The following is a 27,324-nucleotide window of genomic DNA, read 5'->3' as shown; positions in this document are numbered from 1 at the left end:
AATTCAAATCGTTTATAAATGAAGTGTATGTGACTAAATCTAGGACTAAACCTAGATTATAAGCACTGACCTTTATCAACCAGATGTCTTTTCACACGCTGGTCAGATAACAGATTGTCACAGTGGATTTCAAATGGCAGCAATCTGTTTGACTATCAACTGTTCTTCTATCATTATTTGGTTGTGAAACACTATAACACCTTTAGTATATAGCTAGCATATAGCTGCTGCACCATGTAATACGATCTGAAAGGCATCTAATTGACAATGATCCCAAACATAATGCCAATGTAGTAAAAGCATACTTGGATAGAAAAAAACAACAAAAAAATGAAACACTATCAGCCATAGACAGGCCTCCCCGGAGCCCAGACTCAACATTATTGATGCAGTGTGGAATCATCCTGAGAACAGAACAAAATGAAGTCAACAGCCAAAGAAGAGCTGTGAATGTCCTTCAAGAAGCCCAATCCTGAAGACGTCTTCAGACAATAAAGGTTGTCTAAGAGAGTTTAACCCTGTAAGAAAGAAATTTCTAATTATTTGGAACTGAGATGTTTATTAACCCTTATAACAAAATCCACAAAACTTTTTTTTTCTATATCATGTTGTGTATGATTTATTTTTTGTATCACATTCGATAGATTGGCAACTTTTTGTTAACAAAAATGTTAATTTTAGACAAAAAGAACTTTTGTCCATAACATTTAGAAATTATATCAACTATTGATCATGTTGATGAGATAGAGGTCTCAGAAACCCATGTATTAAATATGATAGAAAGGCATTATAGGGTTAAGCTGTGTTGAAAAATAAAAGCGATCATACCAAATACTGATTTTCAAACTTGTTGCAATCGTACAAACTCAGTCTGTCCCTTATACCCATTCATATTTTTTGAAATATACATATTTCAGTAGATCTCCACAGATATTCTCCATTTTCCAAGCAAAACATAAAGAACTGTGGCTCAGGGGGTTGGGAAGCGCATCTGTAACCGGAAGGTCGCCGGTTCGATCCACGGGCTCTCTGTCCTGGTCGTTGTGTCCTTGGGCAAGACACTTCACCTACCGCCTACTGGTGTTGGCCAGAGGGGCTGATGGCACGATATGGCAGCCTCGCTTCTGTCAGTCTGCCCCAGGGCAGCTGTGGCTACAACCGTAGCTGCCTCCACCAGTGTGTGAATGGGAGAGTGTGGCATTGTACAGCGCTTTGGGTGCCTTGAAAAGCGCTATATAAATCCAATCCATTATTATTATTAAATGAGGGTAAGTTCAATACTTTCACACATTATAGTATACCAAACTTTTTTAAAATCACACAATAAAAGTAGTATTTGGGTTTCAGTGGAATACATAAACATCAGGACTTTGCCCTTATCTTCCAGACAGTGGAAAAAAAGGACAAAGATACTGGTGTCCTTGTTATCTAATAAAAAGGAAATGGTAGGTCTAACAATATTTTGAAGGCTTTTATTCCTCTGATGATAATTTAATACTTTTAAAGATGGTCAAATACTACAATTATAAGTTTTTGCTTTAAAATGTTTTATTAAGACCCCTTATTAACTTAAATACACAAACTCGGTACCTATTGATCAATCTGACTTATTGCCTTTCAGTGCGAAAACATGCCGGAGAAGCCGATAGAACTTAAAAATAAAGAATAACGATTTGATTACAAAAGTGATGTTTATTTTATTAAGACAAACTATAGAAGAAAATTATTTACAACACTGCAAGGTGTCCATTCAGAAACTGCTTTGAATTGTTAATTCTTTAAAGCAGCGGTCCCCAACCCCCGGGCCACAGACCAGTACTGGGCCGCGAGAGGCTCGGGTGTGAAATTTATGGTTTTCAGGGTTTTTATTGTTAGCTGCTAGTAAAGTTAGACAATTACACAGTGAATTCACGTTTATTATTATAATTACGAAATACCACAGTTTTTGTTTTGGTCGCATCATTTTATTTTGTTGTGTTCATCCGCGGCCTTAAAGGCCGGTCTGTGAAAATATTGTCTGACATTAAACCGGTCCGTGGTGCAAAAAAGGTTGGGGACCACTGGTTTAAAGGACTCCACTGAACTCAAGCGTGACATATACACAAAGCATGAAAAAGCATCTTTTCCAAAAGCTGTAAACAGTGATCGTCGTTCAACAAAACAAGCTTGGCTCAACAAATGAGGAACGTGTGTTTGTCAGTATTTATTGAAAAACTTTGCGATAATTCAGTTGATCACACAGGCTCACAAAATGATTCATGAGTAAAACTGATAGTCACTCTTAAAATGTAAATACAAAATGCCAGAACACGTTATTGTTGTGGACCAAAACAAAATTGTAATCGGTACACTGTAACAGCCAAGAAAACATCTGCACGAAGTAGATTTTAATACTGAACCCACAGTGTCAATGTCCAATATGTTGTATTTACTTGTTAGTCAGTCAATCCATGCCTCATTAGTGGGAGCAGTACTGTGTCCCCCACCCCACCACCCCACCACCACAGAGCACAGTGTATTTTCTCCAATTTGTAAAATGAGAAAGATGTAGGGCGGCAAGAATGTGATGGTTCAAAAGAATAGTGAATATTGTGCTCAAAAGCAAAACAAAATCCATCCAAGGACCACTCTCTTTATGATCATAAACATGTATCCAACAGGCCTATTTCACAGCAGCCATTTGACTTAAAATAGCGGCTAAACAGACAGGAAGCTTTAATAATGTGTTTAGATTAGTGGCACCTGTGTCTCCCTACTATCTGCTGTGGCTGCTGCGAAATAGGCATAATGCATAATCCCAGGGTGGCTTCTGGTTAAACTGAATTTGACACAGAGCACTCGTATCAAATTTGCACTTCTCTCTTTATCTACAGGTCTTCTGTTCATTTTATACGAATTTAATTACAGAATACTAAAAGGAAGGTTAGTGGCTTTTAGCCGCAGGTGTTGCCTAAACCTGACAAACAGCTGACTAAACGATTAGAGCATAATCCTCCAAGTCACTTGAGTGTCTAAGTTTCTCAGGTGTGCAACAACATTTCATTACCTTTATTCAAAGCTGTCTTGATGCATGCTGAATCATCCAGGTAAGGAAATCCTAAAAAGTTGATTCAGTTCATCTGGACGTGGTGTTTTCAGTGTGAGAAACTTGTCGTCACTCATCCAAGTGACTTCTTCAGTCTCAGCTGACTGCAGGTTTCCCCAACATATTAAACAGTACATTTGCGTTTCCACAGCTGTTTTTAACTTGAACCTTTAACTGCTTAATAAACTTAAGAAAATGTACTTTGCATATTTGTCTTCTCTCATAAAATGAACCCAACAAAACCTGCATTGAGCTGAGACCCAAGAAGTCGCTTGGATTAGTGATGAAACATTTCTCCCACTGAAAGCTCTATGTCCAGATAAACATAATCTACTTTTGGGGATTTATCTAAAGCTGTATTTCCACCACAGGTTTCCCAAAGAATAAGGAACCTGCGGAGTAAATCAGGATGTTTTCCAGGGACCCAGCAATATTTTAGAGTTTTGAGGAAATATTTAACCTAACAAAACATCCTTTCTAAGCGGTATTACTGTGAATGGGGCTTTGGTTCATGTCTGCAACTACTGCACTTCTCACTCACATCACAACATGCTGCAATACCTCACAAAATATGTTCAATCTAACATTTTGGATCCACTTTGTGATGACTGCATGTCTCTTTAGTGACAAAGAATTGCGCGCTCACCTCCCTCATTTCACATTACGACATCAACATTTTAGTGTGCTCTACGCTGAAGTAGTGATCTGCAATATAGTGGCATGCCTAATTTGCCTAATCTTCACAGCTCTTTAAATCATGGTGGAAATGCAGACGACCAACAGTCTGAAGAAAGCTTTTTGTGCCTTGAAATTTCCTGGGACATTTGTGTGGAAATGTAGCTTAATACAGGTTTACAAGGACCCCAGAGTGGAAAAACGTGATGGGCACAGAACGTTGATGGCCATTTAAATGTATTTTGATTTGAAATCATTACACCTGGCCTCTAGCGTGCTGCAAATAATGCTGATAAAGGTCTGAAATGGCTGCGTAGGAACTTCCACACACAGCACAGCTCACACCATCTGAAGGCTTTTCATTTGACATGCTGGCATTCTGAGTCACGTGTTTCTTCACAGTTCTTAAAGGGGTAATGGGTTTTCCAAGTCCATTTTTACCTACACTGTCACAACTGGCCTCTTTATCTTGCACTACATTTGCCCTGCTGGGATGCTCAGAAGAATTACCCAAATCAGGATCCTGGCTTTGAACACAGGAAGTCACAATTGATTCCTGAAAAACTGGGTCTGGATATTTAGATAAGGGATCTGAGAGAGATTTAATTTCCTCAGAAGCTTGGCGTAATGTTTCTATGCTATTATTGGTGGGAGGGTTTAGCGTTTTCGTGTTTGATGGTGCATTGCGATCATCTACTGATAAATCAAAATCAGAGTCTTTGCGTATGTCTTGCGTTGAGGAATGGCAGAGCTGGTGACTAAACAGCATGTCTAGAGTTTTAAAGCTGCACCTGCAGCGCTCGCATTGATAAGGCAGAAACACTTTCTTGGGCCTGACTTGAACCCACTGGAACTCTGGGTGCTCACTCATGTGTTTTTTGTAAGGCTCTACAAACCGAAAACCTTGCCCGCACTGAGGACACGTGAAGCGGCCATCCCTGTGACGATGAATTCTCTGATGGTGCCACAACTTTTTCCAGCTTCCTAGTGTTTTACCACAGCAGGCACAGGTGTAGCTTTGACCTGGGGCGTGTGTGAGCATGTGGGCTCTGAGCCTGCCCATGTGTCTGAAGAGTCGCCCACAGTTTGGGCACAGATATCTCCTGGGATCTGATCTGTTGTCTACTTTGTTTAACTTTGACACTAGGTGTGAGAGATTGTGAGCTGGTATGACCGTGGACTGGAACGGTTTTTTCAAGTTGTTGGAGCGTTTCTTGCGGATGATCTGTGGCTGTTTCTTCTGCGTTTCACAGCTGGCAGCTGCCACCAGAGCTGAATTGTGCGCCGATGAGCACCTGAGCGCAGGCACTGTGTACTGAATTAACGACACCGTCTCCTCCTCCTTAATCGCAGAGCTGGAGGCATTTTTTTCCACGCTGCACTGACTGCGATGGGTGTTGAATTCAGACAGCACACCGAACAGCTTGTCGCAGTACAAGCAGCGATAAAGCTTTGCGCCGGTGTGCTCTCGCATGTGGCTGTTGAACTCCTGCAAATGGTCAAAAACATTCTTGCAGATGTGGCATGTGTACGTTAGCGAAGGCTTTGGGCGTCTGTGTGCTTGCGCGTTGTCATCGCTTCCCAAAGGTCTACATGAGTGATTTTTTGCATTGCTGTAGTGAGTAAATGATTTTTCACAATGGGTGCAGTTGTAACGCTTCACAGACCAATGCGTGAGCTCGTGAACACGGAGGAAATAGGCCTGCCCGAAAGCTTTGCCACAGATGTCGCACTTATAAGGCTTCTCTCCTGTGTGGACTCGGACGTGTCTTATGAGCGCCGACTGAAATGGGAATGATTTGCCACAGTACTGGCAGACTTTTTTCTCTCTTTTTTCCACTGCTCTTTGCAGCTCCCTGCTGCTTTCCTCTGCTGGTTCTCTGCTCTGTTCCTCAGCCTTGCTGTTCTTACACTCCTCATTCAGCTCGTGTGCGTGCATTTCCATATGTGCAGCGTACTCAGAGCAAGAGAATTTAATCTTGCAATATGGGCACTTCTGATATATGTTGCTCTTTCTGTGGGTCTTGAGATGAAGATTTAAGTTAGAGTTTTTGCTAAAACCCTTGCCACACTCTGAACACTTGAACGGCCTCTCTCCTGTATGAATGCGCTGATGGATGACAAACTGAGACAGAAACTTAAAAGTACGACCACAGTAACCACATTTCAACAGGGTTTTACCCCCCTTTTTAGTATAAATGACATTTTCGCCAACACTGGCGTTAGCTTCCTTTTCCTCATCACTGCAGTGTGTTTTTGGTTGGGTGTCACCACCCGCTTCGTGGTTCTCTACAAGATGCTCTCTTGATAATAAAACCTTGTTTACCATCCTCCTCCTCTTACCACCTCTCTTGCGTCGAAAAACAACATTTGGAACCTCAGATTTAACTAAGGGAGTGGTGCTGTGCTGGGAAGAATTGGGGCTATTTGACCTGGGCGCAGGTTTTAAATGCTCCAGCTCTAGCTCTAAATTCTCAGCTTTGACAGCAAACGGGGCCCCAATAGATGTCCGCGTTTGCTCAGGGGGAGTCAGGGTATCTGTGCTAGAGGGCTTTGCCTTTGGCAGCTCTGCATCTGCTGGAGACTCTGAGAAGTCTGGTGTTTCTGATGGTGACTCCTCGCTGCCATTTATGTTCAATGACTGATTTACTTTAAGGTTATCAGTCTGAGTTGGGTTTGGCAAATCAGATTCTTTCAAGCTGTCTGAAGGAATAGCTTCAGGCTCAGGCTGGGAATTCACCTCTGCTTTTGGTAATGCAGTTTTGTCTTGTTGCTTCTCCTGCTCTAGTCCTTCCCCAGAATGCAGTGGGAGCTGATCATCCCTCACATCTGAATCAGTCTCATGTTTGTCAGTGTCCACCTGTTTTTCTGTCTCTGTGCTTTTTCCGCAGTCTATGTCAGTGCTCAACGCCAGCAAGGCCTCCTGGGATTCATCCAGCTTGGACACTTTTGCTGGAAGTTGCTGATCAATTTGCAACTTAGTCCTTCGTCTCTTCACACCTTTAGAGTTGGATGTACGAGTACTTTGTGTAGTCCCCGCTTCAGTTTGTTTTAGATCCTCCTTGTCCTTCTTGCTATGAGATTCTAACTTATCATCCTGCATCAAAGTAGGTTGCTCCACCCTACTCCTCAGTGTTCGTGCAGGACTGCTAAACTTATTAGCATGAGGACCAGGAGCAGCCATAGAAACCTGGTTTTGAAAAGCTGCCACTTCTGATTTTCTTGGCCTTCCTGGTCTTCTTTTTGGCAGCAAAGGAGCAGCGACTTGTACGTTGTTATCCAGGACAGGCTGAGGAGTGGGCATCTCATTATGAGCCGCACTATTTATTAACTTACTATCCACAGCGTAAGGCAAATCGTCACTGTTGTGGTTTTCCACACTTGCTGGCAAAGGTATGGTGGTGCTAACTTCCTTATGCTGAACAGCATCTGCAGCATCTGGACCTCTTTTGTCTTCAGTCGGGGCTGGTTTGATTTTACGGGGTCTCCCACGTTTCTTGTGGATGATCACGGGCTTCCCTTGGCTGTCTGTTGTAGAGCTGCACACGCTAGCAGGAGTCAGAGATTTTTCTTCCACCTCTGCCTGTGAGGGCACTGCCTCACTGCGCTGACAGTTTCTCTCACCAGCTCTTTCAGAGCTGACATGAACATCAGACTCCCTGCTCCCAGGCTGTTTCAATGCCGTCCCTTTCATTTTATCTCCCGGCCTGGAGTCCACGTCTCCCTCACTGCATGTCTTACCTTCGGGTATCTGTGGAAGTAAAAAGAAGAGTGAACATTAATGAATTAATGATTTTATTTTTGTTGCACAAATCATTTGGAAAAGCATGTTTATTAAAGGTGGAAAGAATAAACACATGAACTGGGAATCATTTGCACATTTCAAAAACTATAGAGAGATATTTGCACAAATATATCTACCAAAATTGGTTCAAACTGGAAAACTAAGCGTGCATATTCACATATGCACAGATGCATGACTTCATAACACATCACATCAGACTGCGCTCTTCATTAGTGCAGATTTAAATGACGCTGTATACTGTAATAAACAGCACAAGCTCATCCACTTGTCTTTCTTACTGGCTACCTGCTTGCAGTCCGAAGAGGCATGATTGGAACTGCGAGGTTGAGGTGCCACAGAAGTTAACTCAGAGACTGTATTTTGGTCACTGCTTCCTCTGCTGAAGGACATTTTACTCCCCATGTCAAGAGTCTGTGGATTAAACAGCGACAAGGAGGTTGTAAAACGAGCAGCGACGCGTAAAAGCAAAAACGCTTCGGGCTGGGGAGTAATTATTCCCAGGATGAAAAATAGAAAATTACTAATAAACTGCATGCCATGCCCATTTGTCATGATAAGTTTAAAGTGGATGGTTGAACTGGGATCATCTCATGCACCCACTGACTATTTTTACAGATAGGTGTACCAAACTGCAAATTTATACTGGAGAAGTATAGTAAAAGCCATAACTGGATCACACACAGCCAGATTTAAGCTCAATAAGCATATGCTGCTTTGCAAAACTTCAAAGTTTTCCCACAAGAAGATGAGCAACCTTTTACAATGATCTAAACCCGCTAGGAAAGAAGCAGAGTTTGCAACTGGTTTTACAGAGAACTGCTGAGTTTCATAACCTCGTGACTTGAAAATACGCCTCTAAGGGGACTGACACCCTTTTCCCATTACATTTCCAGAGGTAAATCTAGCATTTCTTCTACAACAGTTATATAAAAGTTAGTCAGAAGCAGGAGATGGACTTTGCCAATTAAAAAAAATAAAAACCATATAGCATCTTATAAATAATGATGCATCATTACACAACTGCTTACAAGCTATTTGGAATGAGCTCCCTAATAGGCACCTTTAACAATACAATCAATAACAATACCCTGTATGACAATATTTAAAGCTCATCATCTATCACCAACAGTTTAAAGCGACCGACCCGCAGAAACATGCACACTATCCAGGCTCAAAGTAGATTCACTGCAGTTTGCAAAAGCACAGGGCATATGGATTAGATGTAACATTAGAAATCCAGCCTAGCTTGACAAGATGTGCATGGTTGCTATTGTTATCCTGCCTTTCATCTCCACTGCAGGAACACTTCATCTGATGGAGACTTTGTGATGCTCACGAGCTGCTGACTCACATTTGAACCCCCTCTCAGACACATCCGTGCCCCACTGGCTCACTTCTATAATGTTTTACAGCATTTACAGATTTAAAAAGAAACCCAGCTACCAGTTATCATTCAAAGCTACCAAAGCCGTGACTAACAATGTGAGTTAGGCGTTATCGTGTGCTAGGCCACATCGCTAGCTCCGATAATTTAACATCACAGGCCACACGAACCTTAAGCATTAATCGCTACGCCTGCTCACACAACTTTCTTTACAGCTAGTAACGCATGTGTAGTTCATCTGTGAACGTCTGTGATGGGTGATAGTAAACACAAAGTGCTTGCCTGCGTGGGAGAGAGTCAGAACTGGTTTCTGCGTAGCCATGCGCTGACCGCCGCTCAAACTAGAACTAGCTAGCACTGGCTAACTCAAGCTGTGGCTACGAGGCATTTTGGACGCCCTTTTCTTACAGGGATGCACTGATCTAAGAGCTGAGCTGTTAATGTGAGCCTCGCTTTTTCTTCTTTTCTGAACAGTTTGCAGAAGTGAATCAGTCGGCATCCACACACAAAGCAACCTGAAAAAACTGTTAATTAAGCCGAGCGCACAGAGCGGGTAGTTAGAGTGCTGTGGGAAATTTCGGAACTCCTCATGGGGAAAACTTTCAAAATTGTAATCAGAACACGCGCACACAAAAACAGCAGATTTGTTCTGTTTGTCAATATGTGTGTGTTGCTGAGACAATTAGAAATGTTATAAACAAGAAGCATGGAAGGCAAAAAGACATACATTCATTTAGCAATTAACAATAACGTGAGTATGCCCAACTCCTACTCGTTCTGCAGTTTTAAGTTTTCGCAGTGAGTCCGTGTCAGATGTGCAAGCAGCAGGTATCTCAATGTACACCCAATATATATCCAGTTTGGCATATGTTGTCTTAACACATAGGATTTAAATTGACGCTTCTATTACACACAGACAAGTGAACTCCGCATGCGCGCTTCTGCAGCATCTTTGATTTTAAGGTATGGATGTTACCTCATAATGAATGGACGCACGACGTCGCTTTGTTTGTGCTTTGAAACAGCTCCCTCTGCTGGAGAACCACTAATGACAATGAAACTGTCATTAGTTTGGTGGATACAAAAAAAACAGGCAATTTTAAGAGTGGAGGCACAAAACTTGATAAAAATTAAGAAAAAAAAACTAATACACTATTAATATACCTCATTTTCAGACAGTATCTTTAAAATATCTATAATGAATTATTTTTCACGTTTGTATGTATTTGATGTACTTTGTGAAAGATTACCAGCGCTTTACAATGCAGTATTAAAATATGCAGGATCTGATATCCTCGTGTCGTTTCCACATCATCATAATAAATGTTGTTCCAGGTTCAACATTGCAAGTGACCAATCACATTGTTGTGATGTAATACTATAAAGTGTCATGAACACAAAACACTGAGTTTGAAAATATACTTTAATACATTATATATTGTATTCTTAAAAGTCTCTACAAAGCTGGTATGAACACACTGGGCATTTTGGCCAATCCCCACAGTTTCACAACACATTCTGATCATACTAAAAACATAAAAACAGAGCAAAAACTATAATAGTGCCGGTTAGGGCACCAAACATGATTCAACCCCCACATACGTACATTTTTTTTTTCATCTTCTGCAACCACCACAGAGGTACCACCTTCATACTTTTATAAATTCGAAATGCATTAACAAAAGAAATCGAGGTGAATTAAAGATTATCACTACTCTCTATATCTTAAAACAGTCTTGAGCAAACCAGGAAGCATCATGCTCCTGTGCAGTGAACTGAGCAGATTCCTTTCAACCAGGATGTCGCCATCTCTATGCGCTTGGTCCATATTTTACATGACATGCAGACTGGATGTGCCTCACTAGTTTTGTCAAGTCTTGATTGGTACAGATGACGTTACTTGGTAAATCATCTCAGCAGGTTTGTCTGGTCCGCCTTCAACGATGTAACAGTCATCATCGCTATCTACTCCCGTGTTCCCGTTGACAGGCCCTTTTTCCAAGTTTACAGTCAGGATTTGGCTCTTCTTCACATTACCAGAAGGTGGTATAATGTATTTCCTTTTGCCATTTACCTGAGCAGGAACTGGGCTTGCCGCTGGAATCATCTTTTTGAACTGCTGCATGCCACCTCGCACGTGTTGGGCCATAAACTCCCGTGCTTTGACACACTTGTGCCTCTGAAGGAGTTGAGCAGATTCAAAAGAAATATGACAGACTCGGCATGGGAAGCCACTTGATGCAGAAGACACCCCTGCAGAGTTTGTGGGCATCTTTAACTGCAAACTAGGATTTTGAGTCTGAGGCTTTGATGGAAAGGACACACTGATGTTGGGGTTGGATGCATTCTTAAACTGCAATAATGGAGTGACACGTACCCCTTGATTGTTAATGAAAGGGACACTCTTAATTTTCAAGATGGAAGTGGGGGGCGGTTCACCAATATTCTGATTTGTCACCTGCAGAGAGGAAGTAGTCGGAAGACCCAGGGCGCTCAGAGTCTTTGCCCCACTTGTCACGTTCATAGTCTTGAAACCAAGTGGCTTTGCTGTGACTAGCCTGAATTTGGATCCATTGTTTGGTGAGTTACATACATGGTAGCGAGGCACGATCTTTTTGCTGGAGAGCAGCAGCCCACATCCTATGCAGCCCGAAATTTTGTCAGGAACATGAAAGTTGTGGTGGGAGATGAGTAAGGTCTTTGAGAAAAAACACTGCCCACACTTACCACAAGAGTATGGCTTTTGCTTGTTAAACTTGCGCACTGTTGGCAGCAACACAACTGGCTGATAAAGCGTCCAGACATCCACTGTCGGTGCGCCAACATCTGCGAAAATATTCTGCATGTCTGTTGTTGAGGATGCGGGGTTTGGGAGCAAAGATGCTTGTGACATTGATGGGTACAACTCAGGCACTTGTGAAATTTTTGCAGGCTGCACGCAAAGCTGCGGCACACACACCGACGCACTGGGTACCTGCAGCACAGGAGTCACTGGCAAAGAAACTGGGGGTGCACTGGCCTTTGTCCAAGCATTGGTCATTTTAGGCGTATTCCAGATTACCTCACCCTTCTGTATCCTTTTAAGTTTCTCCTCCTCCTCTATGCGCTTCTCTATCCTGCGGTTCCGTATGGTTTTGTGATCAAGCACTTGGTGCCCAGGCTCGTGCATAGTGCTGTGCTCCTGCATGTGCTTGTACTCAGTAAACTCGGTCCCGCAGGAGCAGATGAAACTCGCGGATGAACACATATGCTCCTCCAGGCATTTCCTGTTTGCAAATATCTGCTCACAGCTGAAGCAAAACTGCCCTCCATTCATCAGGTCTGTGACCAAGTTGTAATCCAGGGCGCTTTGCCTTCCTGTCTCCATCCTCAGACTGGGCATTAGTGTGTTCACTGCTAACGGGGAGCCCGCTGGTCCTGGTAGAAGAAGCAGGTTTGAGAATAAATATGAATCACAAGCAGTGTACGGAACATCACTTTTAGCTTCTTTTTACATGTTTAAAATGCATTTGCTGTTCGCCTATAAAGGAAAGTCCAAACTTCTGCGCTTTGCACAATTACTAGCAAATCACTACAACTGTGAAAGGAAAACCAAATTATTAGGCGGTGAATTATTCACAAAAATGCACTGTACACTTGAGACATCTGGAGGGTAAAGCACCTTAGCTAGCAACGCTGTAAAATTAATAACGGCTTTTTTTTATCTAACGCGCGCTTCCTTTGCTACATGCCTAGCATGCTAGCGTTAGCCTCTGCTACATCACATACAACATCATTAGCTCATCCCAACATGAAAACGAAACCGCTGCCATCCCAATAGTAAGGCACTACCTTGGAAAAGCTGCAAACTGTTTGTCTGGTGTCGTTTTGCGAGACATTAACAAATGGGCTGAGTCGCCGGCATGTAGCACAAATAGGTAGCAGTTAGCCTGTAACCACACCGAACAAACAAGAGGGAAGAAGGAAAAAAAAAAGAGAAATCCTTATCTTCTTCTCTTAAACATCACACGCTGTTATGTTGCACTAGCGCCACCAACTGGGAATCTTAACGCATTCACCGAGTATAACAATAAAAATCAGGAAAATCAGAAAATCCCCCAAAACATAACAAAACAAAACAAACAAACAAACAAAACCAGCAATAAAGTTTTAGATACCCTATCTTTATTCAATTTATAGAACAAACCGAAAGGGTGTAGGCTGATGCTAAAGCTAAAACACCTCAAGAAAATCAATTCAACTACAACTCACCTCACCTTTTAATCAAGACAAAAAGAAGAAAAACAAAGAAATAATAGATTACTGATGTCAAATTTACAACTACAGATGAACTCTTTAAATCTAAAGCATCTTCGCAGTAAACAGTTATCACAGTACTGAATAATTTTGTCTGGGAAGCCTGTTAATTTCTTCTTAAATGGTGCCATATTTGGTGATTTAGCAGCAGAGCTGAGCACGTGGGCTGTGCCTGTGAAAAACTTGCCAAATCTTCTCTACCAATATGAAACAGCTTCTGGATATTAAGTGGTAATTATCTCTTGTAGGCTTTGTCCATAATTAGAATTATGCTGAAAACTACTAATCTATCATACTTTGTTTAATTTCAGTGTATTTATTGAATATATATATTGGATTTGTTGACTCACTGTAGGGTTTGATAGTTGTCATTCATATGGTTTCAAAATAATTATTTCTTTACTAGGTTTTATTTATAGAAGTAAAAAGTTAGAAGTTTGTCTCAAGTTTCCAAACACATCTACACATTAAATCATATATGGAACTATATGAGAATAATCTAAATACATAGTGAATTTATTTGTATATGAGGTCTTCAACTTTGACCATACTGAACTAGATTTGGACATTTAGGTTTAGATCCAATTTCTATACAATTTCCAATTTCATTTTACATAAACTAAGTTCTTAGTTATTGCCTGAGGAACTTTGACAAATAGTGTGATGAAGAGAGTTTGTTGAAATCAAACTATTTACAACAACAAAGGTTCATAAGTCAAAGCTTTACTCCTTTTGTTTCAGTATCTTTTCCATTCTTTCATCATAATATTGCTAATATTTCCTTCTCCTTAACCCTGGAGAACCCAAGGGGTCAAATTTGACCCCTTGGTTTCCCTAGAAAACCAATGGGGTCGGCTCTGACCCCATGGGTTCTCCAGGGTTAAAAAAAAAAACCCCCAATACTGCTATAATGGTGTAAAGAATAATTTCCTGGCATACTTTGGACCCACTAGTATCAAGTGAACACCATTTAAACACCAAAGCCTACCTGTTGTTGCTGACCATGTCCAACCCTGTGTGACCACAGTGTACCCATCTTCTGATGTCTGCTTCTTGCAGAATAACACATCACAAAGTTTAAATGATCTGAAACTGATTTCTTGAACATGGCAGTGATTTCACCGCACCTTTGGGATGTGGGAGAAAAGGAGATTCACATGATGGATGCGCAGCTCAAAGCTGCATCACACAGTTGCTCCAGCAACTATGATGCTATCATGTCATCGTGGACCAAAATCTCTGAGGAATGTTTCCTGCACCTTGTTGACTCTGAGACAAAGAAATAAAGCAGTTCTGAAAGCAAAAATGGCCTCACCAAAAGTACCTAATAGTGTCTGGTGAGTGTGCGGTAAGTCCCTTTATCCATGTCACTAGCTCAGTGAGACCTGTACATTTAATCCAGTTTAATCCAGCCTAAGTGAGTCTTACACAAACAAGTTAACACAAATGTTATTAAACCTTCCGACAGCAGGCACAGCCTGTGAGTTTTACTTAAACTAATACCTATACTGATTGTTGCTAATCTACTTTTGCATTTGCTGCAGTTTATGTCAGTGAATTGTAGATTTCACGCTGTAAAGAAAAACACTGACTTACGATGTTCAATCCAGACCTTGGAAATGGCAGCAGACTCAGTGCCACTTGCTCTAGAATGTTGCCTTAGACACACAGATATTAAGCACTTCTAATTCTGCTGATGAGGGTCATTTAATAAAGTTGAAATCTCCTCAAGTAGGGATTAAATAAACTGCTTGAAATCCTGTTTGTACAGCTTTTGAGCACTGTGCTCTCAAGTGTAGATCACAGCATTTTAACTTTAGTGCACACCCACATCATGTACTTTTCATTTGTCAACCATGTTGATTTATTCTGATTACCATTATACCACAAACACTTTAACATGGCCTGTTCAGACAGCAGCCTTGAGTCCAGGTAATTGTGGCTAGATTGAGCTCCTCCTAAGTAAGCCACTTAGTACTTATGTAATATGCAAAGTGTGCTATAAATGACCACACAGATTAAGGAAATAAAAAAAATGGGAGGGAAATTGGTATTCTCTCATAAATATGCAAATCTCAGATATGTTTTCTTTCTATTGAGTACCTACAATTTAAGTATGAAGCAGCAATCTAATGATCTTGGTACATCACATTCATGAAAACCTTAAGTTACAGAAATATTAATACAATACTCCAAAAGACCACATAGGATGATGGAGGTGGCATAAAACATAAAACTGTGACGACATGAAGTAAGCACCCTTTAGTTGATAAGGTTTGGTCAATATACTTAACATGTCCATTGAGAGAGTTCACAACTTTTCTGTTTCACATACTGGTATCTTTATTAACACCAAGAACAACAACAAGCTACAGCACCAACCCGATGATAAAAGTTTGGTTATCAAATATTCAATCATTTACAGGCTACTGAGAACAGGGAAAATAAGGATCAACTTAGTAAAACTAAAATGTGTAGTATGTCTGGGTTTTTTTTTTAACATTTTTAAAGAGGGTTAAGCTACTATCGCACTTTAAAAAAAAACAAACACCTTACGTAGCTGTACAACATCCTGTAAAGTTTAAAAACAAAAAAGCAAAAAGAACACAGTATAATAAAAAAAGAGCTCATTTCTTAATCCAACACTCTCAAGACAGACACAATTTTAAAAAATGTTGTTAAGATGTAAGCTGTTCTTGTGTTTTTGGATTTATGTCCCCAGCCATGATGCGATGAATCCTCCTGCGGTGGTTTTTGAGTGATTTCAGGTTTGGGTACGTACCCTGGCAGACGTCACATCGGTACGATTCAGACTGTTTGTGAGTCAGCAGGTGTTTCTGCAAACTCTCCACTGTACCAAACCAGCGGAGGCAAACAGGACAGCGGACAGGCTTGATGGCAGGCTTGCAGGCACCGCTCCTCTGGTGAAAAATCAGACTGATGGTGTTCGGAAAGTCAGCGTTGCAGTGGGAACAGTGCACGCTTTTGGGTGGGCTTGCAAACTGATTTGTAACCCGTGCACCTTTGCATCGATTCCATGATATGTGCCTTCGGAGGGAACAGCGAGTTGCAAAAGTATTCCCGCATCGTGTGCACACAATCCTCCCCTGCTTCTTTGGTGGATTTGGTAGTGGATCTGGGTGTGATTGCTTCTGTGGAGGAGGGTGCACTGACTGAACCTGCTGCTGCTGCTGCTGTTGTTGTTGTTGTTGTTGTTGCTGCTGCTGCTGCGGTGGCGGAGGTTGCTGCTGCTGAAATCGAATCAACAGTGGTTGTGATCGCTGTGGCTGTAGTCCCTTCAGTAACTGGTGATGAGGATGCATGTGGATCTGCAAATGAACTTCATAGTCTGCCCAGGAATTGACTGTTTCTCCACAAGTTGGACAAGTGTACGATTCTTGAGCATGCTTCTGCAAATGCTCCAAGAGAAGTCTCGGAGACGTAAATCCGACCCCACACTCACACGTCACCCTCCTTGGAAGTACAGACGGCAGTGACATGATGCCCCAGTTTCCTCCATCATCCTCCTGGGTTTGACTTGCTGGCTCTGCTGATCCATTGCCTGGCAAGCTCGTCTGCACAGTCCCTCTTTCCACATCTGCCATGGTTCGTTGAAACTGACATCTTTTTCTATGAACCATCATGTTATCTTTGCGGTTGAAGGTCTTCCCACAGACAAAACAGGAAAACATTGGTTTGATATTATTGGCATTCAGTGTAATCAAACCCTGACTACCACCCTGTGCTATAGCTCCAAACCCACGTGGCCTGAAACCACAGAGTCGCAAGTGGCGCCTCAAAGTTGAAGCACGGCTGTAGGTTTTCTGACACCTGTTGCACGGGTATCGTTTCACTCCATCCCGGACGAAATAGCGCAGACCATGTTCGACTGAAAAGGAGTTCTTCGCTTCGTCATCAACACCCTTCTCTGCAGAACTGAACACCTGCGTTTCATCATCCAAAGGCATCGTCCACTGCCCTTCGTTACTACCGTCACTATTGGCTGCTTCTGCATCCCAGTTATTTTCTTCTCCTTGCTGGAGTGAAATGCTACACACAGAATTATCCTTGTGCTGCTCCATCACTGGAGATTTCAGGGAGAATGGGGAGAAGTTCTGTGCTGGGCGAGCCCAGGCCAATTGTGAAACTGCAGACTGCTCTGCATTTGGAGAGGTCACCTCTACCTTGATACGGCCAGTAACTTCCGTGCCCACGGCAATGCTCTTGGAATTCTGGGATGCAGCACTGACTTCATCCACACCATCACTGGCAATGCTGTTAGTGGACTGCAGTGCTAGCATCTTCTGTATTGAGGGATTGATCTGCTGAGAGAGGACTGACCTTGGACCTTGGCACTTGTGCGTTTTGAGGTTCCACCTCCGTGCATAGCTGTGCTTGCACATTGGACAGAAGAAAACCTTTTTCGCATTGTTGAGACTGTGGAACGGCACTATTTTCTGTGCAAATGGAAACTTGGATTTTAAAGCGCTCGATGGCGGTAGAGCCCTGTTTCCGAACTGAGGGCACACATGATTGTCAGGCAAAGGCAGTCTCCCAATGATCAGCTGTTTGCATCGACGACAACACTTAATCCTCTCTTTTTTGTGTAAAAAATGATGCTCTGTCAATCTGTCCAGGTTCTGAAAAACCCTACGACAGCGGCCACACTGGTATTTCCCGTATGTTCCATTACCAACAGGATCCATGAGCTTTTGACGAGTCTCGAGAACTACAACAGGAGATAAAGTCTTAGTCAGAGAGACAACCCTCTTCTTACTGGACTCAAGAATTCTGCTAATGGATGGAGCCTTTGTCTTTATATCGGGTTTTGCAAGGAGTCGCCTCAACTGTGCAATAGACAGATCATTGATTGGCGCCGCTTCTGTTTTTGATCCTGGTGTTATATCCACGGGTACAGCTTCCTGCTTGGGGATAACTGTGTTTTCGTTCTGATCCTGACTCTGAGGAAGGGGTAAGTGTTTCATGTACGCTGATGCGAGCAGCTTCATAAGGATGTTATTTGTGGGCAAATTCTCTCCTTTTTCACAGCTGCGGACAGCATTTGTGTTCTCCTCGAAATTAGTTTCCTCTACAGTCTCTGGTATTTGCTCGGCAGTGGATGACATGTTCTGAAGTTGCTCCTCACTATCATTTTCAGGGGGAGCACACTGGCCTTGAGGATCGGTTACTATGGCAATATTGTCCTCCAGGCTTACATCTGCTTTTTGGGCTGTTAAAGTAGGTAATTCAACAGCTGGGGACTTGGAGGTAGAGGGACAAGCAAGGGCCAAACTGGACTGCGTTACAGGAGTGAATGATACATGCTGGGTTGGAAAATCCTTATTGCAATCTGTTGCACTGGGGAGAACAATGTTACTATCCAGGGGCTGCAGCAGCTGTATTTGAGATATATGTGAACGTTTGTGCTCCAGCATAAGACCAAAGTCCTGAAATTCCTCTCCACAATCACAAATAAAGAAAGAAGGTGTAGGGCTGTCAGGCAAGAGTGTTGGCGAGCTTAGGTGCTCGATGGATGAGTCTGTACTTGCAAACGGCGTTTCATGTGGGCTGATGTTAGGCTGGGTTGGAGGAGGGGAGGTGACCTTGGAGGGTGGGCTGGCATGGGTTGCCTGATGTACTAGCAATGAGGCCAATCCAGTAAAGGTGGCTGAACAAGCCACACAGCGATACACTTTGGCAGCGTTTCCCTGTAGCCCAAGCATCATGGCAGCCAATTTACCCTGTGAGGCAGGCGATCAGGTGGTCAAACAGGATGGATTCCTGTAAATCACACAAACAACATGAACAAAAGGATGTCAGCAATAGAAAGCAGACAGTCTCCGTTTAACAGTATACACCACAAGCACACATATTTATTTCAATTAATTCCACAGTTATATGTGTTTTTTATGAGTACTGATGCCAGGGTTCCCCAAGTGTAGAGCAAACCCTGTGGTTTGGCAGGCCTACGGTGACCCCCAAACCGTTTGAGAGTACATTTTCACACAGAAAAAAGGCAACTGAAAAAAATGTAAAGTAGATTTAAGGAGGAGAGTGTCCGTCAGGTATTAGTCCGCCAATTGCAGATTACAGAAGGGTAGAGCCTTTATCATTGTATGTAAAAGTGGTCAACTATGACTGGATAATCTCTTGCTAATATAGCTTTGAAGAAAATTAATTCCCTTGAGTCTGTCTGTAGTGTGCCAATTAGCATTATAGCAGGTGTTTGTGCGACAATAATTTAGTGCAACATTAAATTGACCCAGCAGAAACCCGAGTAAAACAAAACAACAATAAGGAAGCCAGAATTCTAGGTTTCCTGCTACCCATAAACCCTTTGGAGAAATTATAGAGGAACATTTTCCATACACACTAAGCCTTGAGCTTTATTTACCTATGTGTATACAAATCACCTTAATTTATGCACAAAAAAAAAAAAAAAATGCAGAAAGTTTTGCATATGACCACCGACCAATTTTGTTTGGTTGGAGAAAAGCAAAGTCACTGATGCAAAAAGCCAAAAGAATGTCCCATCTTTGTTCACAATATATATATATTAGGGGTGCAACGATACACAAAATTCACGGTTCGGTTCGGTTCGATTCGATACTTTGGTGTCATGGTTCGATATTTTTTTGATACAAAAAAAATGTTCATGCCTTTTCAATTTGTCATTTATTAAAATTATAAATATATATTTTAACTCAAAAGTACAGTTTTTAAATTTAATGTTGCTGAAACAACAAAATAATAAAAAAAATAAATCTGTCTGATCGAGAAATCACTCATCTTTGGAAAAGAGAGTTTATTACAGAGAAATGGCTCTTTCCAAAATAAAAGCTATACTATACGCTTCTTCTGGGCTATATTCTCAGCAGCATATTAAACATATCAGGTCCCCATAAGGAGAATCATGTGCTAACGGCTGTCTAAATGACTCGGGTAAAGTTTGTAGCATGCGTGCTTGTTGTTTTTGTCTGCTTCCACTTGTCTTTGCACTAGGATGATGTCGGCGTAAATGTGCAGTCATATTCGTTGTGTTCCCACTAGTGCTGTCAGCGTTAATCTTGTTAAAATGATATTAACGCCATAACGCGGCAAATCTCCGTTAATGAGTTACCGCGGATCGCCCCGTGCGTGGGGTTGGACGGCGTCAACACGTTAACGATCTAACTGCGCTAACGCACTAGTTCCCACCAATTGAGCATTGCGTGGCACATCCGACATACTGTTTTACTTTTGTCCATGACGCACTTACCATCAGGGTCATGCTTCACATGAAAACCAAGATAGTTCCAAACGTCAGATCTGAATGAGGGTGGGGGAGGTTCAATTTCGGGTAGCGTTGAGGCAGTTGCCATGTTGCAACGAGCTTAGCTTCTGTCTTGCTAGCTTGCGCTGCGCTCAGTGGATCTGCACTCGACAGTGCAGCCTAGGGGGAGTAGTCGAACGCAGATCCACTGAGCGCTCAACACAGACAGCATCGTCAGAAGAAAAGTTGATAAAATAAATTAAAAAATTTGTATTGTTCGATACATATGCGTACCGAACCGAAAGCACATTATCGAATGGTTCAATATCGATACGAGTATTGTTGCACCCCTAATATATATATGAATAAAAGGTAAAAACAAATAATATAGGAAACACTATTAATGAGGCACATTGTCATTTGGGATGTTAGTGACTATGACCAAACTATATTAATGCTTTATCATGTCTTCTCCAAAAAAAAGCGATACATTTGAAACCATAAATAAATATGTGGTAAAAGACACGCTTGGACAGAGCTGCCTTTTGCAGAGGTCTTTCCTCCCAACACCTCATTCTACAGAGCAGATGAAGCATGCCCTAGATTGGAGGGACTGCAGAAGAATCTATCAGGTCTTTCTGCAGAAATGGGATCAGGTCCTCGAGCTACAGACTGACCCTCATTTCCACTGGCATGATGAGGTGCATTTCCACTTACTCCTGACAGCAGGAAAAAAATGTGCAGACCTGTGATACTGTGATTCTGCCTCTGAAGCATGCCCAACTGGGAGAGCCTCAACAAAGCTGTGCTGCTGAGCAAAACCAGATGGCTGCATGTTTGGTCATGCGATAAACTGCACTCACTCATTTACACTACCCAAATATTAAAAAAAAAAAAAAAAAAAAGGAAATCTCTTAGCTGATACAGATAGGGTGATAAATTAAAGGAGAAACCAACAAAGTGTTCTGTGATTTGCAAAATGCAAAGTGATGGACAGTGTCCGGAGAGGAGACAAATCCTTTAGGGTTTGCATCAGGAAGGGCATCTGGCATTAAAATCTGCCAAGTCAAACATGGATAGCTACCTGCTGTGGCAATACGGGAGTAGCCAAAAATAGCTGAAAGCAATGAAATGTGTGCAAAACAGGTGAAGAAGAGAGTGCCAGGGGTGATTTGTGATAGAAGGACAGCACCGAGAGTGAAAGAGAAGGAAGTGAGACCTCTATGATGTATACAGGAAGCTGGGATGAAGATGTTAAGATTTTCACTGTGAGAGACCAGGGTGGACCAGATTTAAAATGAATATGTTAGAGGGGCAGCTCAGATAGAGCAGTTAGCAAAGGAGAAAAGGCTGAGATGTTTTGGACATGTGCAGAGGAGTGACAGTAGATATACTGGACAAAGGATGTTAAAGATGGAGTTGCAAACCACGCAGAAAAGAGGCATGTAGTAAAAGACAACGTACAGCGGGTTGATGCAACAGAAGAGTATGCTAGGGATAGATGGAGGCAGATGATCTGCTGTCGCAAGCTGTAAAGAGAGCAGCTGAAAGAAGACAGTGATGACAGTCACTTACTGAATTTTCACACCAATCATTTGTAGCTGCTGTTACCTTTATTTTGTTTACCATATTTTGTGTTCTTAAAGATTTGTTTGACTCCAACATTTTTATTGTTACTTTGCTTTAGCAGCTTCAAACGCTTTCTTAACCTTGCTGCCATATCAAAAATGTTATTTTAAGTCACAAGTGATCGCACTTCTAGGGACCGAATAGCTGTGCATTTATACTGGCAATGCTGTGATATTTAGGGTTGCAAAAAATGTTTCTTGTCAAGAATTTGTCACTCTACTTCACCTACAGCTTTTTACAGTTTTTACAGAAATCAAAACACTGATGTGGCAAAGATAATAGAAAGCTGCGCGGGATAGACAATAGATAATAGAAACACTGATTTTATAGTAATTTCTGACTTCTAATCATTATACTGTTTTGAAGTGAACCACAGCTAACAGGCTTATAACAGCACTGAGAGGTTATTTCAAGAATGCATATGGTTTCATATATTCTATATTCATTACATGTTTAACAAATATTTAAGTTAAGTTGTTTTGATCAATTTTGATGATGACTGTTTATAGCTCACGAAAACCAGAAATCAATTCTCTCAAATAAAAAAAAATATTTTGTGTTGAGTAAATGATGATCAAGTATTAACAATATAACTACCACAAAACTAGTCTAGTTCAGTACACACAGATTCATGAGAGGCTTTGAACACAGACCAGTTACCCAGTACTACTTTCTTGCTGCTGGTCTCTGTCTAGATGACCAGTTTTTAGCTTTCTGAGGTAGGTGGATTTTCTGGTAGTTCATCAATCATGGCAGAAAGATCGGTTGGAACTATGATGCCAAATTTTTTTATTTTATTTTATTTTTAAATAATAATTATTTACATTAGAAGATTTAGTGTAGTGGTTTACACATTTGCCTAACAAGTAAAATATCCCTTGTGTCGGGAAGGGCACCAGTTAAAAAAAAACACAAAAAACGCTGCCCTCTTATCTAACTAAAGGCCACATTATGCTGAGCGTTTTTATTAAAAAGAGCATGACAAACAATTTCTGTGCTCTTTATACAAAGAGCACAAAATATACAAAAAGTAATTATTGTAACATTACTTCTTGGACATAAATATTATACTGTCAGAAAGCCTGTTTATTTCCCCTTAAATGGTACTCCATTTGTAAGCATAATGCACGGCACCCTGGCACCTACTCCGCATGCTGGTCACCAGCTATTCTTCAACTAGCATTTGTCACAAGTCAGCCAATAGAGATTGAAAATGTGACGTCATTCAGGGGTAAAACCGCAAAGAATTCTGGGAACTCCTGGCAAGAGGTACTAGCGCACGCAGGCTTTCAATTGAAATCAGTTACACAGCGATAAAAAGAAACACAAAAAAATGGCAAGAAGCTGTTGTATTATTAACTGCAATAGCCGGTCGTATGACAGCCACGGGAAGCCAACGGGTAAAGAGATCGGTTGTTATCGGATTACGTCATTGAAGAGAAATTGTTCAAGCCATGTTTCCGAATTAACAAAGAGCCGACAGATGGCCTGGATTGCAGCCATTCAAAGACCAAATATAACGTCCCAGAACACTCCAGCTCACATGCTAGTCTGCTCCAAACATTTCCACAAAGGTCAGTGTTTTGTAGTAGTTAATACGTCATTTTTCATAACATAATTGGTGATATAGGTTACAAGCAAGTCTGGCGCTGAACAGAAATTGTCACGCTATGCTCCTTTGTTTATTGTGCATAAATAATGAATTGTCCTGACACAATATTGCGTTTCGCTTCTGTTATTACCATGGTACATTGACAAAAGCATATACTTTTATTCACAGGATAAAACTGTTTTTTTGTATCACTAATTGCCCAGTAGGATTACAGCATACAATATTATTGTCACTGCTACATTTCTGTAATGCGTACCAGAAATTATTTCCACTACTAATTAATTACCGTTGAGCTCAAAGGTTCTATTAATAAACGGTTAACGAATGTGTATTTATGAAGACGATTTGTGAGACTGGTAAACTTACGATATGTACGATGGTCTTTCATTCTACACGGTGCATTTCAAGGTCCTGTACCCATCTGTCGGTAAACTGTACCTGGGCTTGTTGCAGTGACCTGAAGTTACTAAAAACTTCATGAGTGTATGCACTCACTCCAAGAACCGTATAATTATAAATACGAGCGTGGTGAAAGTTGGGCAGCACGCTAACGTCTTTTGTCCACTCTGTGTGTTCGTAAGGGTCTAAACCTTTCACTCCTTTGATTGTTTCCTCGTATCTTTTCTTTGACTTTTCATCAAGTCTGTCTTTGTACGGACCGGCATTGTTCTCCTTCGTTTTGTACATTCCTTTTTTGGGGGGGGCAAAGAAAAAGTGAGAAGGTATTGGAACCGGAGAATGAACGTTTTGCGGTGCTGCAAATGCTTGCATTTGATGCGGTACTTGAATTGTTTTGCCACGAGTTCCCGGCATGCAATGCGCGAAAGTCACGTGGTCTGTCAATCTCTATACAGTTGTGTTGGTCACTCTAGCACGACAATACGCCCAAGCTGATCTCAATAGTGCTCGGTGAGGTTGAGGCCAGAACTGCAGGGATCCTCTCACTTCTAAATTGTGGAAGTAGTCTCTGATAAACCCTGCTCTGTGACGTTGTCATCTTAGATGACGTCTTCTCGTCAGTCCCAGACTAGGTTTGGCACGTTTTTTCCCCACGGGCGCAACTTATATACTCAACTCTGCTGCTCAACCCACAAATGCAATTTCCAAACAAATATGGCACCATTTAAGGGAAAAATAAATAGGCTTTCCAACAATATCAGATTTATTGCCAAGAAGCATTAAAACAAACAAATAATTAACCAAAGAAGTTTCCTTACTTTCTGTACTGAGCTTTAATTTAATGTGCATTTTAATGTGGCAAAGAATGGATGAAACCTAAAAACTGCCACAGATTTCACTCAAAAACACAAAAGGTTAATGTCATTGATATGACATTAATTCTAGGGAAACATCAACCATAAAGTGTTTCCTCTATGTGCAACACAATAACTTTAAAAATGTTATTAATTAAAGTAATGACACATAATCATGTTATGAATATTTTGAATATTTGAAGTTCAAGCATGAGGAGGCCAGTCTGACTTGCTGCTTGCATTATCGGACTATAAACAAGAAGATCAACCACAGCCAAGACACTCAATGCAAGGTGAGCATAAATATGCACACTGACAGGGTCGTTGCTAAGTAACATAAGAATAATAGCGTTACCTGTGTAAGTTAGTTTGCTAATGCTGGACGCACTGCTAACAAACACAGCTACAATGTTTTGCCAACTTACTTTTGCACTAACAAATGCTTAAACAGCTCCAACTGAAGCATATGAGAGCTTTTGCTAGCTCCGATAGCTAGCTTGACATTTGCGCCCACCGTACATAAACACCTCAAAGGGGGTTTGCTAGTGAAAGCTAACCAGGAGGAGGTGCCCGGCCACGTTCCCGAGTAGGCCCAAGAAATGAATAACTAACTAACGCTCGCAAGCTAGCTACCATGACCTACGAAGCAGCAGCTCCACAGAAACCGCCCGTTTCTATCTTCACGTACTCACCAGTCACAGGAGCGCGAACGTTTTCTGCAGACGAGGAATCACAAAGGCTGGGAACAAGGAGAGGAAATTGCTCGGTAGACATCTGTCCACGCAAGGAACGAACTCTCAAGGGAAGGGAAGGAAAGCTCAGCTCAACCCAGCTCTATGGTGAACAAATGTGATGCTGTGCCAGAAGGTAGAGCACTGAGCGGAAAGCTGCAGCTGCAGCAAGCGCGGAAGGGGTTGCACCGCGCGTGCGCAGTTAACGGAAAGCCTCTAGCAGCGCCTACCCTGTGCTATGGGCTCAAAATGTGGTCATAAATATTTTGTACTTGTAAAAAAGATTTGTATGTGTAAAAAAGATTTGTGTGTGCGTAAAAAAGATTTGTATGTGTAAAAAGAATTTGTGTGTGCGTAAAAAAGATTTGTATGTGTAAAAAAGATTTGTGTGTGCGTAAAAAAGATTTGTATGTGTAAAAAAGATTTGTGTGTGCGTAAAAAAGATTTGTATGTGTAAAAAGAATTTGTGTGTGCGTAAAAAAGATTTGTATGTGTAAAAAAGATTTGTGTGTGCGTAAAAAAGATTTGTATGTGTAAAAAAGATTTGTGTGTGCGTAAAAAAGATTTGTGTGTGGACTTAGAAAAAAAAACCCTGCAAGTTACAAGTACGAATTTTGACCCTATTTTTCTTCCTTTTCATCTGATTGGTCAATGTCATGTCAATCACAAATGTAACAATCCAATCAGAGAACAGATGGGTTTGGCTGTCGGACGGGCGCTTTTTTTGAACACACAAATCTTTTTTACGCACACACAAATCTTTTTTACACATACAAATCTTTTTTACGCACACACAAATCTTTTTTACACATATACAAATCTTTTTTTACGCACACACAAATTCTTTTTACACATACAAATCTTTTTTACGCACACAAATCTTTTTTGCACATACAAATCTTTTTTACGCACACACAAATCTTTTTTACGCACACACAAATCTTTTTTACACATACAAATCTTTTTTACGCACACACAAATTCTTTTTACACATACAAATCTTTTTTATGCACACACAAATCTTTTTTACACATACAAATCTTTTTTACAAGTACAAAATATTTATGACCACATTTTGAGCCCATACTGTGCCCCCATGGCCGCGTGCCGGATTGGCTCTGTATCTGTACTAGAGTTCAGATTGCATATGAAGTACACAGTCCCACAAAACAACACACTACACACCGAGATCTGTAGAAATTTTACACTCAGCAAATGTTCACTTTTTTTTAAAAAAAAGGTGAATTAAGTATCACTATCAAAGTGTTGATTTCAACACTTTTTCAGGTTTTTTTTTTACAGGGAGTGCAGAATTATTAGGCAAATGAGTATTTTGTCCACATCATCCCCTTCATGCATGTTGTCTTACTCCAAGCTGTATAAGCTCGAAAGCCTACTACCAATTAAGCATATTAGGTGATGTGCATCTCTGTAATGAGAAGGGGTGTGGTCTAATGACATCAACACCCTATATCAGGTGTGCATAATTATTAGGCAACATCCTTTCCTTTGGTAAAATGGGTCAAAAGAAGGACTTGACAGGCTCAGAAAAGTCAAAAATAGTGAGATATCTTGCAGAGGGATGCAGCAGTCTCAAAATTG

General features: G+C 41.3%; 3 protein-coding genes across 6 annotated transcripts; all 3 read right to left on the bottom strand.

The window, feature by feature from the left end:
- Positions 1–1,672: 1,672 nt before the first annotated feature.
- LOC146377184 (uncharacterized) lies at positions 1,673–9,541 on the bottom strand. 3 transcript variants are annotated; one of them, XM_084944089.1, is made up of 3 exons: positions 9,232–9,541; positions 7,851–7,976; positions 1,673–7,511 (listed from the first exon to the last, which is right to left on the bottom strand). In XM_084944089.1, exons 2-3 carry the CDS (start codon positions 7,965–7,967, stop codon positions 4,017–4,019), a joined length of 3,612 nt encoding a protein of 1,203 aa, XP_084800215.1. In that variant the 5' UTR covers positions 7,968–7,976; positions 9,232–9,541; the 3' UTR covers positions 1,673–4,016. The 3 variants fall into 3 exon arrangements, with proteins under 3 accessions (XP_084800215.1, XP_084800218.1, XP_084800216.1); XM_084944092.1 differs by lacking the exon at positions 7,851–7,976 and having other exon boundaries at positions 9,232–9,540; XM_084944090.1 differs by lacking the exons at positions 7,851–7,976; positions 9,232–9,541 and adding an exon at positions 9,120–9,209.
- An 813-nt stretch (positions 9,542–10,354) lies between these two features.
- Positions 10,355–12,942, bottom strand: LOC146377183 (uncharacterized). The gene is made up of 2 exons (XM_084944093.1): positions 12,781–12,942; positions 10,355–12,366 (listed from the first exon to the last, which is right to left on the bottom strand). The coding sequence occupies exon 2, from the start codon at positions 12,329–12,331 to the stop codon at positions 10,820–10,822; it is 1,512 nt and encodes a 503-aa protein (XP_084800219.1). The 5' UTR covers positions 12,332–12,366; positions 12,781–12,942; the 3' UTR covers positions 10,355–10,819.
- Positions 12,943–15,563: 2,621 nt separating this feature from the next.
- Positions 15,564–25,939, bottom strand: LOC146377182 (uncharacterized). Of its 2 annotated transcripts, none has more exons than XM_084943967.1 (2): positions 25,684–25,939; positions 15,564–19,026 (listed from the first exon to the last, which is right to left on the bottom strand). In XM_084943967.1, exon 2 carries the CDS (start codon positions 18,969–18,971, stop codon positions 15,924–15,926), a length of 3,048 nt encoding a protein of 1,015 aa, XP_084800093.1. In that variant the 5' UTR covers positions 18,972–19,026; positions 25,684–25,939; the 3' UTR covers positions 15,564–15,923. The 2 variants fall into 2 exon arrangements, with proteins under 2 accessions (XP_084800093.1, XP_084800094.1); XM_084943968.1 differs by lacking the exon at positions 25,684–25,939 and adding an exon at positions 21,962–25,655.
- Between the last annotated feature and the right edge of the window lie 1,385 nt (positions 25,940–27,324).

Source organism: Perissodus microlepis, chromosome 11 (genome assembly GCF_051167445.1).
Source record: "Perissodus microlepis isolate ML-2025 ecotype Zambia chromosome 11, ASM5116744v1, whole genome shotgun sequence".
In the NCBI taxonomy this organism is placed as follows: Eukaryota; Metazoa; Chordata; class Actinopteri; order Cichliformes; family Cichlidae; genus Perissodus; species Perissodus microlepis.
Note: the sequence above shows the minus strand (reverse complement) of the source record. Positions and strands in the feature narration are given on the sequence as shown.